Consider the following 24739-nt stretch of genomic DNA (forward strand, 5'->3'; position numbering starts at 1 on the left):
CCCTTTAGTTTCCAGAATTAAGAGGGAGGAGGCTGCTTTAGTACCTTACAGAGCACTTTTCTTGGAGATGAGCAATGTTGTTAGAGTGCCACAAAGCTGCCCCAGGGCTCAGCAGGTCCAGGTGGATTCATTCCTGACACGGACCACCTGTGAGCAGGGACAAGGAAGCACCACTGCCCTCCCAGAGGGAGCAGCACGGTCCCCGTGCTTCCAGCCACCCGCCAGGAAGCTCAGAAACCTGGACTCAAAAACAGGAAAAGAAACAAAGAAACAGAAGCCCCGAGAGCCGTGCTCTGAGGACTGCAGCAGCAAACTTCACAGCTGCCTTGTTCTGTGCCAAGGGTCGCACCTGCCTGCTCCGCTGCTCACCTGGGAAAGTCTGCATGGAAGGAGAGCCGAGTGTAAATCAGAGTGTAAATCAGAGTATTCATCACAAACAGCCGTGGCATTGCTCCCAAATCAGCTTCATGTGTACTGAGAGATGTGGGTCCTGACCTCCTGTAGCTCTGCCCTTTCCCTCCCACCAGTGCAGCAGTGACATTTTTTTATTCTTTTTCTGTCTCTTCTGTAGCATCCACTTCCAATATTCCTCTTCCTGCACTCCAGGCATTTAGTCCCTCTTCTGTACTCCAGTCCACAAATGATTTTAAAAAGAATCAGAAGCAGTGAGAGATGTAACTGTGTCCAGACCTAGTCAGGGAGTGTTTTGCTTCACGTTTCAAGCTGGTGATTATGACTAAAATGTCACTATCTGGGCCACGAGCCTCTGGTGAAAATCCAATCGTAAATGTGCCACGTGAGGCAGGCGTTTGACATCTGCAAATGGGTGCCATCTGTCTCTCCTTTTAAGAGTATTAACTGTCTAAAAAAGGAAAAGAGATGCATGAAACTTGGTCTGAGGTCAAAAGAGTGCGAGTGAGATCAGGGGTTTCTGATTGCAAAGTAAAATGGGGGATAGATTCACCCCCCCAGCTCATCTTGGGAAGTGGTGGGGAGATAATTGCAAGTGTCATGAAGTCACACCTGCAGATTTGGGGGAACTTGGGATGCACAGACAATCATACAGCCCAGCCTTCTTTTTAGGGCCAGACCAAGGCCTTTTCTAAATGAGGAACTGAGTAACATCAGAAGACAACATTTTGACTCAGCTTTTTGCAATTCTACTTCTGCTCCCACCCCCAACCCCTGGAGCAGGGACCAGGGCCCTGTTCTGTGCCAGAAACAGCTCCTTGCTTTTCTTTTCATGAGGCACTTTGCTCCTGTGGTCAGCAGCAATGGGGCTGGTGTGTTCACTCTCATCTTTCCCACTTCTGGGCTGTTTCAGAGCCTTGGGCTGTCAGAGGAACTTCAGCTCTGCTGGGCTCCCCTGCAATCCTGCCTGGCTCTGGCTTATCAGGGATTTGGGACTGACTTCTCTGTCTCTTAGGTGTTACAAGCCAGCACTTACCCCAGTTTCACAAGAACTCCTCACAGTTTAAAGGCTTTCCATCACACTTGGTCCAGGATGGCTGGCCAGAGGGGAGCTCTGTAGGCGCTGAGGCAGCTCAGGAAGGATTTGCTGAGCTCTGGGTGTTGTAGCAGGACTGCTGCTGCTGTCCTGGCAGACTCTGGACTGTTTCTAGCACAGGAGAGCGTGCTGGAGCAGTGGCACCCCTTGAACAGCACAAAGGAAGAGATTTGCTGTGCAATTCGCTTTGTTCTTGCTGTGAATGTTCTTGTTTGCTTATGCACTCAGTCTTACAGGAGCGTTGCTCTGTTCTTTTGAGAGTTTTAAAGTTTTTCTAAAAGTTTTAACGTTTTCTGATATTTACATATTTCAACTGAATTTTCTTATGCATGTTTATGTAGTGGTTGTTTTGCATTCTTCTTTGTGGGTGGAGAGAATTGATAGACTCTTGGTTTGACCTGTGTGGTTGGAGAAGTGTCAGTTTCACCCTCCAATCCACTGTCAACTTTTGCTATTGGATATATACTGGAGTCAAAAAATAAAGTTTGCTTTTTTGGGTTCTTTTTCTTTCCTTTTACATCTAGCTTGCTTCTGTGAGTTATTTCGTGTCACAGTGTGACACAGGAGAGCATCCTTCTGGGTTTTGATGCAGGCTGTGCACATCCTGAGCACCTTATCTGACATCAGGGGTGTGACTGTCCCCCAAACTGTGGCAATCACATATCCTCTGAACAGAGAGAGAAATAGCTTTCCCAAGGATTTTCCTGAGAAGCTGTGAGAAAGCTCAGAGAAAAGAATGAGAAAAAATTATTACCCTCACTTGTTACACCTGTTGTTGTGCACATGTAGAATGTGTTATAGAAATTTGTTTACCAAAGGGTAATTTCTTAATTAGACATTAGTAATACTGTTTAGATTTTCAAGGACTGTATCAGACTGTCTGTAAAGGTAAAGTGTACTTCTTAGTAGTATAGTAAAATATAGTATAGTATAGTATAGTATAGTATAGTATAGTATAGTATAGTATAGTATAGTATAGTATAGTAAAATAAAGTGATTGATCAGCCTTCTACAATCATGAAGTCAATACTAATTATTACCCAGTGGGGAACCCTACTATGATACCCAAACTATCCAAAAATGATTTTTAAAAGAATCTGAAGGTTGGTAGATAAGGGGGGTAACTAGTGAAGCCTACACATTACTGAAAATCATGTTTCCTTTCACTGGAGGATCACAGGGTAATGCAAAGTCGTGTATTAAACAGATGGGGAGTTTTAAACAGGAGTATTAAACAGGAGTATTAAACAGGATGGAGAGTTTTGCTGAGGAGAGAACTGCCTTGGCCCCACTGTATGCAGTAATGACATGGCACAGGAAGGAGCACGGAAAAGAACAAAACTCCAGTTTCAGTAGAATCAGAACCTCCCACTGAAGCAGGAACTGTTTTTTCCCGGCTCCAGGGAAGCGCCCATCGCGTGCAGCGCTCGCACATTCATTGAGCACGATGCGCAGTGACAAGCGAAAAGCTGCTGGTGTCTCACTTGAACCAGGGAAACGCTTTCAGGGGCCAGCAGGGTTTTGATGAGAGGTTTTTAGGCTGCAGGTTTAAATGGAAACAGGGAACTCTTTACGTGTGGCCAGCCGTGTCAGCAGCAGCTGTTTCACACAGCTCTCATTTGTCTGAGCCGGGTGACAAGTGTGGGCAGCACCACGAGTACCTCTCTGTCGCCAGTGAAACCACCTGGGCTCCTGCTGTTGCTGTTTTCTCTCCCCCCTGGCAGGGTAAGGCACGTTCTGCAGTGCGGATTGCTCGGTCTCTACACGCCTGAAGGCGTTTAGACCTTGAGGCAGTGACCCGGTCTGAAGACTCACAGACAAAACCCAGCTCCTGCATGTCCCCAGGGAATTACTGATCCAGGTTTGCCTGGAGCACATCCCCAGAACAACTGTGGCTCAGGGAGTATCTGAAAAATTTTGGAAGGATGAGTAGTAAAAAAAAAAAATATATATATTTTTTTTTCCTGCCAAATGGGACAAGGAAAGCCTTTTCGGGGAAAATTCCTTGCCAGGAAATCTTTTGGATGCTTTTAAAATTTTTTTCTCAGGTGCCCCTAGCAAGGCCACATTGTATTTCTGCAGGAAGGTACCATTATGTATACAACAGCACTGCAAACCATCAGGGCTGCAGCAGGGATGACTCACAGCTCCACTACTTTGTGAGCATCGTGACATCTCGACATGCAAATTGTTACTGCCAGCCTCGTGTTTGAATTTGTGTGTGGCTCATGCAGAGCTGTGGACACAGACCCTGGCCCGTGAGGGCTGGTGGGGGTGCAGCTGCAATGGCCACTCGCCCGGAGAGGTTTGTTCTCTGCCTGAGAGCTGCTCTACCCTCAAATGAAAACAATGACAGAGCAGGTAAAAAAAGGAGTGTTGCACCTTTGCAGCTGGACAGTGAAGGGCTGGGTGGAAGCGTTTCTGTGGGCTCCTGTCCCACTCCTGACCTGCTGGTCCTGCAGCCAGGGGGGTGCTGCTGTTGAGGGTCCTGCCCTGAGCCTGCCCTGCTGCCATCTGCCAGGGAGCCTAAAGCACTAACCTGGACCCAGCTGATGGTCTCATGGATCACATCCAGAGCTCTTTAGCTCACAGTCAGGGCTCTGAATACGTGCATGGAAGTGTTTGTGGGTACCCTGGGTTGATAAGGATCTCTAGCTCATTCAGGGCACCCGCAAATATTTGCATGAATGTATTCAGAGTGGGCAAACATTTTTGAATACCTCGAATAAGTGAGAAGCCTTGGAGGATGAGGGGACTGCAAATCCCCTCTGTACTCCTTCCACAAGCACCAGTGAGCACAGTAATTACTCCACGGTGTGTGATGGAGAAGAGGCAATTCACCCCTCAGTGCCAAAGCTCTGCATGCAGAGTGGCCCCAGCGGGCCACTGAATGGAGCTGTCCCCTGTCACTGGGGACAAAAAGGAGCCCTGTGCTGACAGAGCTCATGATGTGCCAACTGTTGCAACTACATACATTTATCTGCTTCCAGCAGGCGATACCACCAAGGTATCTCCAAATCCAAACTGTGGAGCTGCCTCCCTGGCTGCCCTTCCTCTGCAGTGTGTGGGTTGTAAGCTGTTCAGGGCAGCTATGGCTTCTTGCTGGGAACATTTGCTCAGCTTTGGCTGAAAGGAATCCTGCTGTTTCCATGATCTCTTGCCAAACTTGCAGTGGGGCTGGGCTGTCTGAAGGCAGAGCATCCCTCTCCTGACACAAACAGTGAGGCAGTTTGGGTCTCCTCAGATCTCCAGGGCTGCAGCCCATCTCCAACCACACTGAGGAAGCCAAGAGGCACAGGATTTCTTGGGAGGAATTTCTTATTGCAGCTTCCTACACTGTCTTTCTTAAACTGTTTGTTCGTTGTGTTGACTTAATTCACCTTTCACCTTGCTGAGCTAAAGCCCTGATGTTTTGGTGTCAGGAATCCCTGTCAGTCACGGGGGCAGTCATCTGCCTGCTCCAAATAGGCTGAGTGACGACTCCTGCGTGTGGCTGTTGATCTTCTGTAATTGCTGCCACGTCAGCAGCCACATCAGGCTGGCTGAGATGACGGTGGGACACTAATCCCTGCAAATTCCCCTCTCACCTGAACCCTTTGCGTTCTTGGTTCAGATTTGCCGACCTTCTGTGGAGAGTTTTCAGAGGATAAAAGCAGCATTAATGGTTTGAGGGTCTCAGACCTCAGCACGGGCATCCCCTGCCTGTGAGACTGCTGGAGCTGTTTGTGCTGTGTCTGCTGGCACTCAGCACTGCAGGCTGTGCCCTGGGACCAGGTTCTGCAGTAGAGGAGAGCTGGGAGAGAGAGTTATTCTGGAATACACACTGCTTCCAGACTCCTCTGCATCCTACTGAAATGGAAGGACCTGCCTCGACGCTGTGCCTGAGAACTTGCTACATAAAACACTGCAAAGTGCTTGGTATTGCTGAAAATCCACCTGAGCTGGGGCAACGCCCTCTCTCCAGGAGCTGCAGGTGCTCTCGTAGGACTGTGGAACAAGAGTGGGCAAACAGTGTCAGCAAGTGTGCCCTGCCCATCATCCCAGAATATCCAGGCTTCCAGGATGTCAAGGTTTGCATGCCAAAACTCTCTTTGCAATATATGATGACTGCTACCTATTCGTCTGCTGGATGAATAGTTCCCTTGTGTTCTGGAAAGCTGATGTTTGATATGATAATAAAGTCTGAGCTGTGGTTGGGTGTAGAAAAACTTAACTTGAAAGTCTTTTATTCTGCTACATTTTAAAAGCCGATTATTATTTTTAGGTTCATTTTGTTTTCTAAACCATTTTTAAAAGTTTGAGTTAGGAAGACTGCTTTGGTCAGGTTTAAGTGTCCAATTACCTAACTTATTCCAGAAGTACAACCACTCTAGGCAGGGACATCAGATTTGCTGGGTCCCCTCCAGAATGAAGTGTGATGGAATAGTGGGAGATCAAAAACTTGATTGCTTTTCAGTTTACATGGCATGTCCAACCCAGTAATTCTCATTTGAGCTCAATGTTGTTCATTCATTACGAGCAGGCAGCGTGCCAGGGGCTGGTGATGGAGTGCCCCACTGAGACATTGCTGGGCTCTCAAACCAGATTTGTGGCTGGACCCTTAGCGAGGATCTAGACTTAATTAGAGATTGTCAAAAACTGCATGAGTGATGTTTTTTTTTTTTTTTTTTTAATACCAAAGGCATTGTCAGGCATAATAAATGATTGCAAAATGTTCCATGACCCTGCTGTGGCTGTCATCTACATACAGTGTAGTCTTTCTTTTTATTGATTAGAAACAGTAATATAATATAAACCAGTTCTCCTCTCAAGCCAAACTGCTGAGGTTTTCAGAGGAAAAGGCCATGGTCTGGCCTAACTTGCTGTACAGAAACCAGCTGTTGCTCCTGGTAGCTTGAGACAGGCCAGGGTGTCTTGGAGTACCTGTGAGAAAGGTGGAAATGGCAGAGCAGGGACTTTGAAAACCCGGGGGACATTAAACTGTGGAAAGGCAACCTTTTACATGATGAGTTTCTGCCAAAATTTAATCTCCCAGTCAATAAAAGGATTTCTCACATGGATGTTCCCCTGAAATCAACCTAAAGATGCCCAAGTGTATCAATGGGGGCTGGGCCAGGTCTTTACTATTTAAATAATTTGAGTATTATTTTGGCTGGTTAGAAAGGAGAGAGGCAACCTGCAATGGGAAAAGAGGAGGAAAAAAATCTACATATTGATGATGATGATGATGATAATAATAATAAACTTCATAGTTTTATATGTAGAAATATATTGAATGTGAATATTGCAATTCTTGTAAAAATACACTGAGTTCAGCAGTTACCTGGGATTAAAGAAGGAGTAGGGGGGGAATGAATTTCTTAGAAGTAGGATCAAGTTTTGCCTTGGGAAACAGCAGCTACAAGCTAATGGGATTTGAAAAAAATAAACCTAAAGTTCTGTTAATACAGACAAGTGAGAAATTGTTTCGAAAAGTTAGATTTTCACAGAGACAACACAAACACAAAGTCTCTGGACTTCTGTTCCAGAGAGGGATTGGTACCGAACTGCTTGGTCTTCAGGCAATTTGGATTAAGAATCTCAAACATAATCCAACAGCTGTTTATTGTATGGAACCTTATACCTTAGATCCTATTTCTATTTAAGCCAATGTATTTTAATTCAGATTTCCTTCTTCCTTCTGCCCCCAACTCTGCCTCTCCCTCCCCCTCTATTTACAACAGTTATCAAAAAGTTATTTGGGAAATCCTGCCTTCAACCAGATTTTCCAGGACCTGGAAAGAGGGAAGAACTCCTCCCCCCAGCTCAGTAACTTCCCAAGGAGGGGCTCGTTAGCCCATCGCCTGGGGAGCTCCTCAGGAGGCTGCTTGAGAGGCCACCAGCCCAGCAGCCCTGGCTTCCAGGACAAACCTTTGCAGGAGTATTTCAACGAGAGGCTGATGGAGCTGGGGAGCTACGAGAGCAGGAGGTCCAGCAGGAGAACAAAGGGGCTTGCAGAGAAGAACCAGAGCCCCTCGCTGGCCCTCGGGGGCTCGCGGCGCAGGAGCAGCTGCGGCGCCGTGCTGGGGATGGGCAAGGAGGGAGAGGAGCCCTGCAGCTCCGCAAAGCAGCACAGCAGGAGAGGGATGGAGTGCGAGGCTCAAGAGGAAATCCAGAACGTCCTAAAGCTCTACACTGGTGACTTCCTGGACCTTTTGACAATGCCCATCACTGCTCCTCTAGAAGCGTTTGTGCAAAAGAAGTGATACTGGAGCTGGTTACAGATTTTTGTGCAGTCCTGGAAGAGTTGTTCCTGTTCTGCACCACTCTGATTTTAGCTCAGTCCCCTCTGATGCAGAAAGGTGCTTGTTTTGGGATTGTTCTTGATTAACATTGCATATATTTGTTTTCAGTTATTTCCTGGAAAGAATCAGCATGATTGAGCCATAGGTGCAGCTTATAGCAGTGTTCTAAATACATGCATGTGTTACTAGAATACTTAAGTTGCCTTCAAAAAAGGTGATTAGTGTCAGAGGAGTAGCTTGTTTCCTGCTGTGCAGTTTGTGTTAATTTAATCTGAGGAAAGGCTGTTGTATTCTGCCTCTTTATTTTGCTTGTTTTAAGCCCCTTGCTTTTATCATGTCACTGTGGCCCAGCTAATTTATGTTCTTACTGTGACTTATCTGTGACACAGATGGAGATAGTTGATGAGGAATTACTGGTTTTCAGTCATTGCCATGTAATCACGAGGTGGATCACTGCAAGAGTCTGATGCATGAAGAAGCAAACACAGACATAAGATCTACTTTCAAATATGATCAGCCATTATGGTTTTATTTGCAGACTCAAAACTCCTTGATTCAAAAACCACCGCAAGGGCAAAGAGGAGAAAATGCTGGATTTAAGTTAGAATGATGGAATTAAGTATGAAAGAAGGCTCCTTCCCTCTTTCCTTCTGTAAATACAAGAACCACATAGGGAATTCCTAATGTAATCTGAACTTCAAATTGTTTATTGTATTTTAATGTTTATTGTGGCCATGTAAGTATAAAATGTCAGCTGCAGCTGAATCTTTTTACTATGGGAAATGTCAATGTTTAATTCCACAGTGAATATCAGACCCAAAATGAAGCAATGATTTTAAGCTTCCAGAAAGATCTATTACTGCCTGTGGTATCATCAGCAATAAATTCCTCATTATAGTTGTGGTTTGAATTGATGTTTCTCTCTTTGCTTTCAGACTTGTTTTAATGCGAGTTAACAAGTAAACCATGCCCCTGGCTATACCAAACCCCTTCCACTGTGACTCATCCCCATCACTTTTCCCTCCTTGTTCCTCTGTTTCTTCAGCCCTGGTGAAACTTGCCCAAAGATATGTCTTGTCCCTTCTGCAGGTCACATTTTCCCTCTTCCCAACACCTACCTGCAGAAATATTTCTTCTGCATTGCCTCCACAGCTCTTGGCCTCGAGTTTGTGTTTTTCAGACTTTTAAGACTCAAGGAAAGGGGAGGGCAGATTAAGGAACTTCTCACATCCCTCTGCCACTTCCCTCAGGAAACAACCAAGAGTTTCCCCCCCAAAAAGGGGAAGGGAAACATGTAAGACTCATTCCACATCCTTTCCCCCATTCTGGCATCAAGATAATCTAAGGGAAGCGAGCTACGATACTGAGAGCTCTCAGTCTTTTGTGTGTGGGAGAAAACACTAAATATTTAGGCCAAATGAATTTTTCTGAAATCCCAATTGTCTTCCTGCTGCAAATGGAGGTGGCAGCCAATTAGGTGAGATTTTCCCTGCAGGAAAATATTTTTATTTTTTAAGATTTAAATGGAAGTCTGAAACTCATAATGTATTAGCAGATGCCATTGAAGGGATGCATCTGGTTTTCATTGTGAGTTTGCCAGAGGTTAGTTTCTCCTCTAGGAGTGGATTCACAATAATAACATGGTATTATGTGAGGGCATAATAATAACAGTGCATGAAGGGAAAGGAACAGTATTAATGGGACACAGGCAACCTTAATTCTTTCATTTCTTAAACATGTGGCTTTGCACACTTGAATATGTCCTTTTGAAGTTTGGTTTTGCAAGTAATTTCCGATCCATACACTTTTCAGAAAAGGGAAACTGTCTGCCTTTTTGCTCCTGATATTTTAATGACTGTCACACTGCAATAACCCCAGACTAGCAGGTCTGGAGCATCCTGAGCCTCTCTGCAGATCTCTGCCATTTAAATTAATAGAGGTATTGGAGACGTGCACTGTTAGGGTGTGACTGACATTGGCTGACAGCAAAGGAAAACAAAGCTTCCTGAAGAAAAAAATTAGCAGCAATCAGCTGTAATTAAAAATAAACCAGAAAACCAGGTATTTTCTTCTCTGAAAGAGTGGTGAGGCATTGGAATGGGTTGCCCAGGGAGGGTGGTGAAGTCCCTGGAAGTGTTCCAGAAATGACTTAATGCTATGGTTTAGTGGACAAGGTGGTGTTTGGTCAAACGTTTGACCTGATGATCTTGGAAGTCTTTTCCAACCTTAATGATTCTATGGTTCTGTGATTTACCCTAGCATCTGTAAATGGGCTATTCAAGCTGCTCAGCCTCTGGGCAGTTCCTCTTCTCCACTCAAGACAATTCAGAGCATCAGTTTTTAACAGGCCTTATTTAAATTTTATTTTTTACTTTTACTGAATACCAAATGTGAATCACAATTTCAAAACCCCAAAAAATAGACCCTGACTTGGCAGAAACTTGTAATGTTTCCTCCCCTAGAAGGACCCCATAGACCTGAAATTTCACAGTCAGGCCCATTTATGGTATTTTTCATCTGTAAAGCACCCTGAGGAATTAAAAAAAGTTGACGTGCCTTTTAAATTGGATTTCCTTCAAAATAGCGTCATGACTTTCCTCTGAGAAGCTGCACATCCCATGTCAGAGATAGTGGAAAAGTCTAAGAAGACTAAATCTCCCTGGAGGGAACATATCTAGATGTTGCTGCTCAGAAAAGACATGAACTTACAGAGAGGGAAAAAAAAAAAAAAAACCCAAAACAACAAAACACCAAGAGCTGTTAAGAGAAGAAATAAAATTTCATCTCACAGCCTCTCAGATTGTTAAAACCTTGTGAAAAAATGGCTTGGGTTTGTTTGGAAAGTGATAATATGCATGACCTGAATTTATATAGTCTGTTACCTTGGGTTTTACTGAGTTTAGCTGTTGGATGTAGCTGCTTCTTTCATGCAGATAATCTGTTTTCTCAATGTTCTTCCGTGAAACTTGATGCAGACACTGCTTGCCATTAGTAGTCTCATAAAAATATTCTTTATGCCTCCTTGAAAAGTTCTTTCTCCTCTTAAAGAAAGCAGTGCATCATCTCTTTCCTGCTGGTGATTTGGCAGCCACCCTTTATCTCTGTTTTAGATCTTCCTGTGTGGAACACTGCACAGCACCCTTGGCTGGTTGTTGTTTTCCTCCTGTGAATATATTCTCTCTGTCTGGCTGGAGCTTAGGTGAAGTAGGGCCTCATAAATCAGGCAGGGCTCACTTCACTTAAAGCAGAGCTCATGCCTTCTGCAGCTCGTGTCCCTGCTGGGATTTTGTCACCTTCTCCCTGAACTTACCCCCGAGGCTGCAAAAATTGTGTTGGCTGCTGGTGCAGGGGGAGGATGGGGAGGTGAGGGCGGGAGGCAGGGCAGGGAAGGAGATCTCAGCAACCTGAAGAGAACCAGAACCTGCACAAAGTGAGGCACAACCTCAGGCAGGTTTGTGGTTCCCTCAGTCGCTGTGGTGGGACAGAAAACACAAAGCACACGAAGCCACAAAGGCATCCAGGAAGAGATGGGCTGCACCCCACTCTCACTGTGACCATCTTCAGCATCCAAAGGACCTGAGGAGTCTCTGTTTGATTAGGTGCCTCATTAAAGCAAAACATATAGTTTCCATGTATTTAAATTAAGGAATTTATTAAAAAAAAAAAAAAAAGCCAAAAACCTCAATCAAAACAGTGGTTTGATCTAAATACAGCAGCACTGTGACATTACTAGGACATTATGTACGAAGAATCCAAGCAGCCATAGAACACAGAAGCCTTTATCTTCAGTAACAATCTCAAAATGAAACTAGCTTCATCAAACAATGTTAAAGATCTCCCTGGAAAGAGAAACAAAACCAAACAGACCCTCCCCACCCCTAACCCTTTGGATATTAGAATGACTTTTTTTTTGTACAATATCAACAGCCACTAGCTCTTCTAATTGAGAACACTTGCTTTAATTTATTACAAAAATGATCTGTTGACTCAGTTATGAAAGACAGCTTTTAACATTGCTTTAGAAGTGTCTGCTCCTCTTATAGACTACAGTATTAGAAGTGCTTAAAAACATTTACTCCTGGATATGCTCTTGAAATTCAGTCAGAAGGATATTCTGTGTGTGTTTATATACCAAATATGATTTTTAATTTTTAAAGCAGGTGAAAAGACTAACCCTAATATGAAACTGCAATTTTACAATTTAATTATTAGTCAGATATGGGCAACCACATGATAGTTCATGAAATCTTTAGGTCTATCTACATTGCTCAGAAACACAAAATAAAGTTTTTACAGCTTTCAGCTTCAAAAGGCTAAAATGTTCAGTCTTTTAGAAGAGTGTCCAGTGTTTAAAAGAAATGCAATTAAGGGAGACCCCATTCAATACACATGAAACAACTCGTTTGAGCTTGCTAATTAACATATCTAACAGCTGCATGTGGGGTGATGAGAAAGGAAAACACATTTGCCATCCAGCCACTACCTGAGATATTTCTTCTCTGGGAGTGAATCTTCTCTACAGGACCACTCCAGAAATCCTGGAGTTGCCCTCTGGAGCCCACTGACCCCAGGCACGTTGCCTCTTTTGCTTCCAGACCCAGTCTGCCACAGATCCACGTTTGGGACTTCACACAGCACCTCACTCAATGGGTGCCTAGGGAATCCTTTGCAGGCTTGGCCAAAAAAGTTGAACCAGTGAATGTTGTTTTGTTCCCTTCCTCATAACTATTTATCTCCATTCTAAAATCAGAGGAAGTGTTCTCATGTGAATGCCACAATTACTGGCCAGCTCTTTGGAAAGAAATGAATGCTTAAAACATTTGCACTGTCACCTCTTTGTCTGCTGGAGATGTCTCACAGAAGTGCAGTTTGTTCTGTTTCAGTATCTCTAAGGAGCTAAAACAAATCAATAATAAAAAGAGTCTTAATTTAGGAGAGTTGTCTCACTAGTCATGTAAATAAAGGGCAGCTATACTAAGCCTATTTCGTTGAAATAATAATACAAAGAGTTGATGCTGATCTGGTTTATGCACAGACTCCAAAGTGCATTCCATTGACAGACAGAGAGCATCCCTCCATGTTTGGGAATGGGAAAACAAAATTGCACAGAGGCTTGCCCAGGGCAGTGAAGAAAAACACAGTCAGAAGAGGAATACAAACCATCACTCCTGGCTCCAGTACATAAAGCAAGGAGAACACATATGTGCCAGCAGTAATATTCATGTTAATGAGTAGGCAGCAATCTGTTTAAAATTGCTTCTTTCATAAAGCCCATTTGTCATTACACCAGCTTAGCTGATCCAACTGCAGCAGACTGTATTTGTATTATCACTGAGACATTTGGGGGAGGTCAGCCCATAATACTGTAGCATATTGTTGGCTTTCACCTTCTTTGATGAAATTTTTTATTTTCCCCAAAGGAAACCATTTAAAAATTCTCTGAACCAATTTCTTTATCTTTTCGGGTTTTGCATTTAAGGAAAGACAATTATTACCAGCCAGCACTCCAATATTATTTGGTATAAAAGGAAGTGTGTCCTGCCCAGCACATAGAAGAGATGTTTTAAACTGATGCAGATTTTCTCTTAACTTTAGCATGAGGGTGTTAGTAATTATTCTCTTTAATCTAATTCTTTAGTATTATTTTAAGTTAAAGGTCTTATTTATGAAAGGCTGGAGATAGATAACCCTGGAATCTCCTGATTTCCATGGAGCCACTGAACAGACTGATTCTTCCAAAATTCACTGCCAAATGAACCTCCCTGCAGCCTGAGACAGACTGGGACCATCCTTGGGCAGGAGAGCCTTTAATTATGGACTTCCAGAGTTCCTGCAGGCTTCCACATGATGGAAGATGATCCACATGCCAAGAGACAGAAAGGATGTTCTTCCAAAGAAAAATCCAGTCTTTCCAAAGATTGTATGGGAAACGCCTGACGAGTGCTCTCCTCTGCAGTGAGTAACTTCAGTGAATATGACAAATATTAACTGAACAAAACAATGATCACAACCAATTGTGGAGCAAGGGTGAAAACACCAACATCTTGGTCACAATGGAGCCAGTTCCTGTTCCACAGATGTTGGTGAGGAGCAGCAGCTGTGCTGTAGGGTTGTGCATTTATTGCTCTTCCAGAAAAGCCTGTGCAGGGAGCTCCTGGCTGAGGCTGGGATGCACAGAGCTGGGTGATGCTGTCCATGCAGGCTGGGGGGATTCCTGCTTGCCTCATCCAGCTGTCCTCTCTACCCTCAGAAAGACAACACTAGCCATGGGCCAGACCCAGGTCACTGAAGAAACTCTGACCAACACATGATGACCACAAGGAAGAAGAGCAGCGTGGTACCAGCTGCACCCTTGCTGAGGATTCACACACCACAGGACTTCACAGGCTGTCCCCCAGAGCTCACAGCTTCCGTGTCTTCCTCACCCTGCCTGTGATTCTACCACTCATGCAGGTTCATTTCCTGTTGGTTTTTTCAGCTGAGGCATGGCCACTGAAAAAGATCAACTGGATTTGAACTGTCAGCAAAGAATTCAAGCTGGATCCCGAGGTTTGGGTGAATGACCTTAAGAATCAGTGTCTTCAAATCTGGTGCTTTACTGGGTCAGTCAAGTTTGATTCCTACTGCTGATGGCACTCAGCCATCGTTTCTGGGGTGGCTGCAAATTGAGGTGGTACCAAGCTGTGTTTATGGAGAGCTGTTTTGTCTCTGAGCTGGCAGGAACCAGGAGTCCCTAATCAGCAGGGCCAGGTGAATGCTGTGATATTGAATTCTGCAGATCCTTAACAATAAGTTTGATCTGCACTACCTGCTTGGTTTGATTATCTTCACACCTTTCCCAGCTTCACAAGCAGGTTTTTGTTCAGAAACAACATCTGAGTCATGGCCATTCTTGTGAAAAACCTCTTTTTAGATAATCCAGGTCAAGAGTGTGCATCTAAGAGGGTTTTTTTTTGTTTGTTTTTGTTTTTTTTTTTCCTTCATTATTCATTTGTTTAAAAAAAGCCTCACATCCAACAGTGGGGAAAAATGCTACAAGACTCAAGTGAACCTTGAGACACTGTAGAAAATGAATAGCAAACACCTGACTCATGAAAGTCTGTCAACTAATTAGTGTTCATCAGACTCCTCAACAAAGATTTAAAAATAAAAGGCATGCTCGCATAATTCAGGATCAGATTGGAAACGATTTCTGATTCTTAAAAAGAGCTAAGTTTGCTCATCTGTCTATTTAAAACAAGCAACCAGGTCTGAGCATATGCATTCTTTGGAAAGAATTTGGATGGTAACTGAAGAGGAGATAAAGAAAATGAATCAGTCTGGAAAGCTATTACAGAACTACTCCTTTCTACTCCTTTGTTATGTGCAAACCCATCTCAAAATTCACCTGGAATCAAAATACTAAAAATCTTATTGCAAATGCTCTCCAAGGCTGTATGAAGAAACTGTAAGTTTTCTTTCAAAGTTCCCAGTGTTTTTTAAATTGGACTCCATGGGGCCAATGGCCAAATGCCTGTGGAAGCCTGGCTGTGCAGGGCACTGCCTTGACAAGGCTTCAGCCCTGAGTTCTGGGCCCAAATTGCACCTGGTCACACAATGGAAGTGCAAGGACTGTGCTCCTACTCCAACTTTGAGTGCAAGATAAGCTGAAAAAAATTTTAAAAAAGAATCCCAACAAAAGTAAGAAGTGATAAAAAAGAAATCCTGCAGGTTTTGTTGTTGTAGGCAAAGTGGGTCAAGAAGATCCCTAGGACTGGTCATTAGCACTTCTGATGGATTCTAAGCCTTCCAGGGCTGGGTGCTGAAAAGTTCTGCTGCCCCAGCATGGTAACACTGTTTGTAGTTTGTAGGACTGAGACAATCCAGGGATGAAAGCTCTCTCTCCTGGTAATGTTTTGTGTCTCTCCCCTTCCTCTCTCACTGCTCCATGGAGGTGGGATTCAGAGGGGCTCCATCCCAGGCTTGATGCCTTCAGGTGCACACAAGCATCCTTTTTCCATGCCACGAGAATTCAGGATATCCAGCCCTAGCACAACATCCTGCAGGAATCCAGGGAGAATGAATGCTCTCACCCTTCCAGGACTTTGCATTGTCCCTAAGCCCCCACTGCCAGAGTCCTAGAGCTGCTGAGTGAGGACTGTCCTGGCTGAAAGGAGAGCAGGACAAGGCACAAACGCTGTCATTCACTGCTGACCCTAAAATGCCATCCACCACCCGTTAAGGCTGGTAGCATCTAAAAGGTGTAAGACCAGCTACAATCAACATTTGCAATTTGTTCACCAGCTTTCAGTAAGGGATTTGCTGGTATTTCTCCATACTGGGAGATGATGAAGAATGAAAACTTTAGTCTTCACATGCCAAATTGGCAACATCTCTAAAATCCTGCATCTCCTATAGGATCTGCAATGCCACCATCTGACACAGGAGAATGGCTGAAGCCTCATCTCCCTGTCTTGACTTTTCTCTGTCAGCTGTTCTATGCAAGTCCCTGTTCTGTCTCTCTGTCTCACAACTTCAAGGTGCTTTACTATGTCATTCCCGTGTGTTTCTCACTCAGGGATTTGCCACTACTGACCTTCATCCTTCTCCCCCTCAGCACTGGCCACACAGAACATACACATGGCAGTCTAATGAATTTTGGCTATTAACACTCCCACTGGAACATCACTTCCTTGAACCCTGGGGTAGCACCACTACTGGTTAACAGGACTTTTTTTAGACAAACCAGGGTAGCTTTCAGATGTACCTGATGACCCAAAGGTTTAAAAAAAATCAGTATAGTCTAGCCAACATTGTAAAGACTCTGGGGAACCAACACAATCTACAGAACACTTTGCCCTGCAGTTGTGGGCACAATGGTTTTCCAATTCCTGTGGAAGGGAAGTAACTATATTTTTTGGTCTGGTGTTCTTAACAATAAGAGTGAAATACTTGAGAAGAGCCTGATTCTGGTGCCTGAGGCACAGCCACTGATCCTGCCTGATCCTATTTATCCTAGTGGGGACAGAGTTTTTGTCAATGGTTAAAGGATCCTGGACAAAGAACGATGGAGCTGGAAGTGGGAGTTATTATTTCACACTGGCATTTTATTCAGTTGAGGATCTAACTGAGGGGATGTGTCAGGGGGTGTTTGCATGACACATGGAAGTATTTTAAGTGTGGGCACAGCCTATAGGTTCTGCCACTGCCCAAAAGCAGCTCAGATCCCACTCTAAACCTCCACGGCTCAGCTCTACAAGGCTGTCACCAATCTCATGGTTGGCACAAACCAGACTGCTGAACTTCCCTCCTGCTGCCTCTTTGATATGGGCAGCTGTGGAAAGACCTTGGACTCTTGACTGCAGCATGGAGAATACTTTGAGTTTTGCTCTCATTTCAGCAGGTGCAGGTTTGAAGTTCTAGAAAAAGAAATGGACATTTGCTTTCCTGGTCACCTCTCCCTCAGCTTTGTTCTGCCTGTTGCTAGAAACAGCACAAACACTAGTGAAGGGAAAGAGCTTAAAACAGGGCTCCCTTTCTACCTAAAAAGCCTTTGATGGAACAACAACATAAGTGCAAATCTCAGCTGTGCTGGTCCCAAGACATCACAAACCATCAGCATAGCAAGTAGCATTTTTGAATGCATCAAAATCTTGTCTTTTAGCATTTAATGCGAGACATTACAAACTAATGAAGAGGAGAAATGTATGCAGTGTTGCTGTAAACCAAATATACAGATGTAAAATAATTAAGAATAAACTGTTCCATAGAAATGCATGTCAATAAACCCCCATCTGATAAAGTGATTTATGAAGAATTTTCTAGAATTGCTAAAAAGAATGATTTCTCATTTGAGGCTCTGGAAGTCTTGAGTCACATTTTGTTTCTTTTAAAAAAATGTCTTAAAACACATGGCTTTACAGCTGCTGCTTGGAAAATATACACCTCCAAAGTCTGACTTTCATTTAAATACAAATGTACAAAATGTAAACTGAGACAATAGAGAAATTTACAAAACTTTTCTTTAAAAATAATAAAGACAAAATTCAGTTCTAGTATGATGCTATTTAAATACGTGCAAGTAGTCATGTTCATTGAATTTCTATTGCAATGTTCTAAGGAGACAAATTTGATTCACACAGTCTTGAGTGCCACCTCCAAAAACAGACCTGAGTGGAAATTTCTTCTTAAAATGTGAGGCTCCACTGGAAGGAATGGGTAGAAAATCTCCATCTTGGGAGATCCAGATTTTCTTTTTTTCACTCAACGGTGGAGGCTCTCTCATCCACAGAAGCTCCAGAGATTATAGTGGAAGGATGCAACATGTTGTTTCATAGGACTGAGCTGGAACTAGCTGCTTCCAGTGGAGTTTGAACTTACGTGATTTGAATTTATGTGATGATTTAAACTGGCCTTTGAATTTGGAGAACTCTTTGAATTGTTCTGATGCTGTAGGAAGAGGAAGAAAATGACAATTAGATTTCCATAATATGCCATGGTTTTATTTTTAATCCAGCATCATTCATTTTATGGTCCTGGCTGGGCTGCAAGACTCTTGCTTGAAGATCTTCAGATGCAAAATATTCTCCATTTTCCTACCTGTAGTCTCTTTAGGTCAGCAGAACCATGGCAGTTCTTAAGGAATGCAGCAAAGAAGACTCACTCGAGCTCCAGGTGACAAATCAATTCACTGCAAAATGTCAGCATCTGCTAAATCTGACAAATACAGAGGGTACCTGCCAATGCTCAGGCACGGCTTTAACCCTACAGAAATAGACCAGTCTAAGAATGTTATTGACATTTGCAAGTGGTGCCATGGTGCCTCATGAAAGCTGCACATTATGTTTGATCCAGGTTGCTCTCTTCTTTATTATCTTGGTTTTCTGCCACAACTGCCTCCCTCAAAATGTGCATTTTCCTTTTTTTTTTTTTTTTTTTTTTTTTTAACACATAAATCAAGGATTTTCACTAAGAATGTCTTAAAACCATAGGACAGTTTCAAAAGGCATTTCAGCATACCACTGAAAAGCAGGTTGGGTAAGAAGTTTTCAACTGCTGGAAACAAAACTCACGAGCAACACTGGAACTGTGACCAAAAAAAAAAAAATCACACAAGGTAGATGAAAAACTTGAGATATGGAGGTAAATGTGAGAGCCAGCCCTCTCTAAGATGCACTGCCCTTCTCCTAGCAGAAATATCACCAGAACAGGGCTGTGAAAACAGGCATCTACAGGAGTTTCCTGGTCTTAGTCATAAAAGATCTCACCTGTCGCTTAAATATTCTCTGTAGCAATCCTTTCTTGGGTGGCTCTGGGGGGTAGCTTTTGTTTAGGTCTGGTGAAATAGTACCATTTGGTCCAAATACATTCAGCTCCTTGAAGCACTCTGTTTCTATCATCTAGTGGAATATAGTGTGAGAGAGAGAAAAAAAAAAAGGAATTATTTATCTGCACTAAATAAATTCCAGTAGTGCTAGGTTTTTCAAAGTTAGCAGTGTGTGAGGAGAGTTAACAGTTGGATTCCTGCTGGTGTCTGTAGAGGGCAATTAGAGTGTATGAAAACCAGAGGCTGAGTCTGCTCTGCGTGTTTGCATCAGACTTGTCAGAAGCTGCCCCACAAGACTTTCTGTTCTTTCCTTTAGCATTGTAGAGAACATCAGGCAAAGACAGGCACACTTACAAAACCCAGTTATTAGCAGCCCTCTGCCCAAGTGGATCTGCTGTTTGATGCAGAGCTGGATTCTGAAATCCACTGTTGGCTGTGGTTTGATACCAAACAGAAACAAAGACCAAGACATGGAAATGCTGGAGGAGTTCAGGGTCCAGAGTTAACTGCTGCAGCTGGGGCTGACTGCAGACAGTGGGTGAGAGCAGGGTCACCAGTGGAGGATCCTTCCCTTAAGGATTTCCAGCTGAACCACAGAAGGTGCTGAGGGCTGTCGAAACACCTCTGTAGAAATCCAGGAGGAGGAAGCACAGTAGGATTCTTGCCAATTTACACAAATACACAGAGCCAACAGATACAGTCACCTGAACCTGACATCTGTGGTACATTACAGACCTTGAAAGAGGCCATTTGTAACTCATGAAAGCATTAGAGTCTGGCAAGTTATCCAGTAGCTATATATTACTGGAACATAGAGCTCCTCTTAAATTGTCTGTGTTACGGGGTTTATTGCAGTAACTTTGCTATGATACATCCTTACCTCATTTTGCCATGGAATAGACACTGATCCTGTGGAAAACTTGGAATAGAAATCGTCATCTGTTTGGTCCAGGTTAACTCCTTTCACTGTGGAGAACTGCTCAATGTCTAACACATCCTTGCAGTACACTGCTCTGGGCTGTGTCAGCAGAAAAAAAAGGAGAAATGACAAGAGGAAAAATATTTCTGAGTCGGACCATGTGCTTTCATTCACAGATTCAGTCAAGTGAGAATGTCTAACAAGTGTGTGTCTGCATCCTCCTTCTCCAGACTTGCTCTGCCTGCGTGTTTATCATCAAAGGCAGACTTCACTTTAAGCACATTAAGCTTCCTATTCTGAAGTCCTCAAAGCATCAGTCAAAGTGGGTTTTAGTCATCCATGTACCATCTGGTTAAGAGGTGAGAGGAAAAGGACAGAAAGAGCCAGAAAAGAAAAATGGAACCCTTCAGTAGTCTTTTAATTTAGAGAGGGAACAACAGAAAACCAGAATGTTTACGAGTGGCATACTGGAGAGAGCTCTGAAAAGAGGCCTCAGATAGAAGTGCCCTCCTGCCCAGATAGCTGTGGAGTTTGCAGCTTGGAAGTTTAAAGGAATGTATCCTAATTGCTAAAGAAAACAGAGGAGGTTTGGCATTTTTCCATTGTTTTTATTAATAGCTCAGCTGCTGGAAGCTGCCCAGAATTACCTCTATTAACTCTTTTAACTTGTCTGCATTTCTTCAAAGGAACAGTCAAATGGCTTTGCCTTTTTGAGCTACTCAATTTTCTGGGATGACAGAGACAAAACTCTTTGCAGTGACGGAACTTTCAGCTCGTACTCCAGCAGTCAGCCCCAGGGAGCAGAAAGAGTCAGCAGTGGCTGCCTGTCACAGGCAGTGTGTGTGCCCAGAGAGTTCCCATCACCAGCACAGCCACCCTTTGGCATGCAGGGATAATTGAGGGGTGGCTTGTGGGACCAGCCTGACCTGCTGAACCCCAGCCTGTGTGGAACCCTACTGTCTGTCTGTGCTACCAGGACTGCCCAGCCAGGGGTCCAACAGTGCATTTATTTATCTGGATCTGAGAACTGTGACCAAACCAATCGACCTAACTCCTGACAGAAGTCCTGTTTGCTGAAGGCTGTATCCCTCTGCATTCCTGACAGCTGCAATCCACAACATTTTTGTGGAGATGGAGTAATGTAGAAGAGGATGGGATTCACTTCTGCCATTGGCTATATAGCTTTGGGTGATTCAGCTGACTTCAGTAAAGACTGGGAGATCTATGGATGGAGTGCCAAATAAATTAAATTAGGAGCAGCTCTTGAGCTCTCAATAAATAGCCATAAAAATTTATGTGCCTTTGCTTTTGCAAATATGTCTCTAAGAGGTGCCTTCTAGGCCTTATGTGCCACAGTTTTTATGCACTCTGGCAGATCCCAAATTTGAGCCCAGAATTTTATAATTTTCTACATCAGAAAGAAATAGTAGCTCGTCTCTTATTTCTTCCCACTAAAGCAGGTCGTAACACCACGGGCTAATTGGCAGGAATAACTAGGCTGCATAGTAAAATGTAAAGCAAAACCAGAGGAACTAAAGTAAACTTTTGTAGTGTTCAAACCACTTTGGTTTGGTTGAGCCTGCAGCAATGGGAATGGGAGCTGCCAAGATGTTACTTTCTTTAATATGTTAAAATGGCAGTGTTTACTTAGAACCATATGGGGACTTTAAGGATAGAAGCTCCAGCCAGAAAGAGAGCCCTGCAGGAGGGAAATAATCAGATAACTCTGTGCATTGGGCTAGAAACTGATACCACAAAAGGGTGGAAAAAGTTTTGTTGTTGCCAATGCAACGAAGCCTTTCAATATGTGTGAGCCTGGTGTGTAAATCTGAGTAAGGACTCAGTGTTGGGTTCTGTGCCCCATGAACACCAAAAAGCTCCAAATGCTCTCTCAGGTCCAAGTCACCTTCTCTGCTTGAGGTGACACTTGATAGCTGAGCCTGGCTCAGACTCTCTGTAGCAAACTACTGTTCTCATGATGATACAGTTCCACAGAGCCCTGGACTTTGTATTTCTGGTTTCACCTCTATAAACCTGCATGCACACATTTGGCTTTCACTGCTGATTGTCCCAAGCACCACCTGGTTCTGAGCACACTTATTTTCACAGTAATGCCATGGATAAGGGTTCCCAGTGCCTCCAGTGTTGTGCAGGAATGCTGTGGTAAAAGGAGTGGGAATGGATCAAGCCCCACATTACCAGCCTGCATCCACATGCCCACAGAGCCCTCTCTCCTCTTCCTCCCAGCCTCCCCACTGCAGCCCCACCACTTATCACACCTTCCTGGGGTAGCTACCCGTGCAGACAGCGATGACAGCCCTGAGAGAGAGAAGTTATTTTAGAAACAAACCTCTTAAAAGAGGCCACTGGTGGTTCTTGCCATCGTACTTACATCAGGCACAAAGGGAGGATCCAGCATTCCTGCTTCTAACCGCTTGAAATTCATGCTCTTGAAAAAGGGGTGTCTCTTCACTTCTGCTGCACCTTCCCCTTGACATCCCAGCCGCTGCTTCACATCTTTGGTGAGGAGCTGAAACGTGCCAACAGGAATGGTGAGGGTGTCAGGACCACCCTGCAAGAGCTCCATAAAGATATTTTTATCTCCACTTGTTTTTGAATGTGCCCACAGGGAAGTACAGAGGGGAGTTGCAACTGCTGTTACTTAAAAGCTGAAGTTAAATGGATTAGGACTGCACTGTTCTACATGCTAGTGAAATCCTCAAAAAATCCCCTGCTGTAAAGTATTTACAGTCAAAATAGAGACCATTTATTTTGCCTGCTTTCAGTGAACACTTTCAAGAGATCTGACATACCCTAGAAACATATAAAGATGTCACTTTCTTATATGTTACTTACATCTAAAGATGTTACATTCAAAAGTTCCATGTGCTTTGTGTCAGTTCTTTTGTTTTTATTTTTTACATTTGTAAGAATAATTTTCCCTCAGAAGAACAGGTGCTTAGGAAAAACCAAAAATAGCAAACTCTATTTCCCTCACCCACCCATTGCACTACATTTCAGTGCATCACATGGCACACTGGACCAACCCGTTACAGTCATGGGCTTATCCCTGCTGAATTCAAGGGGAGTTCCATCCACAGAGCCAATGCCCAGTAATGATCCTCAGTTCTGCCTTGTTTATTTTCAGAGAAGGGCAGCGCAAGTCCTGCCTGTTTTCTGGGTACCCATAATGGAGCAATGCCACTGACTGAACTCAGCATCTTTGGTCTATCAGATAAGCAAGTCCATGAACAGAAATGCTGTGATATTTACAGGGGAGATTCAACAGCACTTTCCAGTGCAAGAGAGCTGGAGAGGCACCTTGGATAAGGGCATGTCAAAAAAAGACAAGGGGGAATGGCTTTAAACTGAAGGAAGGCAGGTTTAGATGGGATATTAGGAAGAAATTCCTCCCTGTGAGGGTGATGAGGTTGCCCGGAGAAGCTGTGGCTGCCCCTGGATCCCTGGAGGCGCCCAGCTCCAGGCTGAGCAGGGCTTGGAGCAACCTGGTCCAGTGGAAGGTGTCCCTGTTAGACTGGACGGTGTCACGGATGCCCCCAACGCAAACCTTCCAGCGGCTCCGCCGGCGATCCTGAGCCGCTCGGGCGGTGCCGCCGGGAGGCAGCAGAGGAAAGGGCAGCGCGGCGGGGCCGGGCGGCGAGCGCTGCCCGGGGCCGGCGGCGGGAGCGGGCCCGGGGCTGCTCCGGGGCACGGAGGATGGGAGGGCTCCCGCCGCTCCGCCGCCGCTGCCCCCGGCTCTGCTGGCCCTCAGTCGGGCCAGAAGCAGCGCTCGGCCCTGCCCGGGTGCGCTGTGCGCGGGAATGGCACCGAAAGCATCAGCAAAGCCCACCGGGGCTCGGCAGCAGGCGGGGAAGGGGCTGGGTTGGGCTCTCTGAGCCCGGGCAGGCGCCGGCACCGGGAGCACCCCCGGGAGCACCCCCGGGACCGTCCCAGCTGCGCTGATAGGATGCAAACACCTTTGGGCAGGCTGGGGAGGAGTCCCGTGTTCTCGGGTAGCAGCAGGACCGGGAGCCAGGCAAGTTTCCCTCTGGGGCAAAGCTGCCTGGAGATTGTGTGCCCAGCTGAGGGCTTGTGTGCCCAGCTCAGGGCTTGTGTGCCCCAGCACCTTCTGCCTCAGCCACCGAGGCAGCAGCCCAGCTCAGCTACCTCATCTCACCAACGGGGAACTAGGAAAATTGTTTGTTGCTAACGTCATGTTGTGCTCTTTGCTCTGGTGCCTGGCTGGAGCTGGGGTTTCTTGTCCTTATCAGGGGTTTACAGTGTCACAGCTCTTCAGGCTTCTCTGAACACTCTGCTACCACGGGGCATTTCTACCACCTGAGCATTGGTGGTTTTCTTATCTGACTTCCAACAGCCACCTCAGTTGTGCTTCTGTGTTGCTGGGGCCTCATTTCCAGCCTGCGACAGCAAATGGCTTTGGCAATCCGTGTGCCCCATGGGTACAGAGGCCACCCTCCGGCCCGCCCTGAGCAAGCTGCAGCGGCAGCAGCCACGCCAGAAATGGTGGTGAAGGGCTTTGCAGACATAGGAGTTTTCTGCTCAGGTCTTTCTGCCTCAGCAGCAGCAGCAGCAGCAATAGCAGGGACTGAATGGTCGGGGGAACACGTTTAAAGCCACTGGTGCTGGCCACAGTAGCAACGTTCAGCTTCCAAATAGCAACAGCCCTTTCTTCCCCACACTTTCCTCTGCCTCTGATGCTGCCA

General features: G+C 44.8%; 1 protein-coding gene across 2 annotated transcripts in view; it reads right to left on the reverse strand.

Annotated features, from left to right (window-relative positions):
• Positions 1 to 17436: 17436 nt before the first annotated feature.
• The window catches only part of GRK5 (G protein-coupled receptor kinase 5), a 148362-nt gene continuing 141059 nt past the window's right edge, over positions 17437 to 24739 (reverse strand). For both annotated transcript variants that reach the window (XM_053949551.1, XM_053949552.1), the window contains 4 exons: positions 22408 to 22545; positions 19977 to 20114; positions 19038 to 19169; positions 17437 to 18219 (listed from right to left, as the gene is read on the reverse strand). In XM_053949551.1, the coding sequence (XP_053805526.1) occupies positions 18121 to 18219; positions 19038 to 19169; positions 19977 to 20114; positions 22408 to 22545 (507 nt within the window). In that variant the 3' untranslated portion in view covers positions 17437 to 18120. The remainder of the gene's footprint in view (positions 18220 to 19037; positions 19170 to 19976; positions 20115 to 22407; positions 22546 to 24739) is intronic.

This window comes from Vidua chalybeata, chromosome 8 (assembly GCF_026979565.1).
Source record: "Vidua chalybeata isolate OUT-0048 chromosome 8, bVidCha1 merged haplotype, whole genome shotgun sequence".
NCBI classification, from domain to species: Eukaryota; Metazoa; Chordata; class Aves; order Passeriformes; family Viduidae; genus Vidua; species Vidua chalybeata.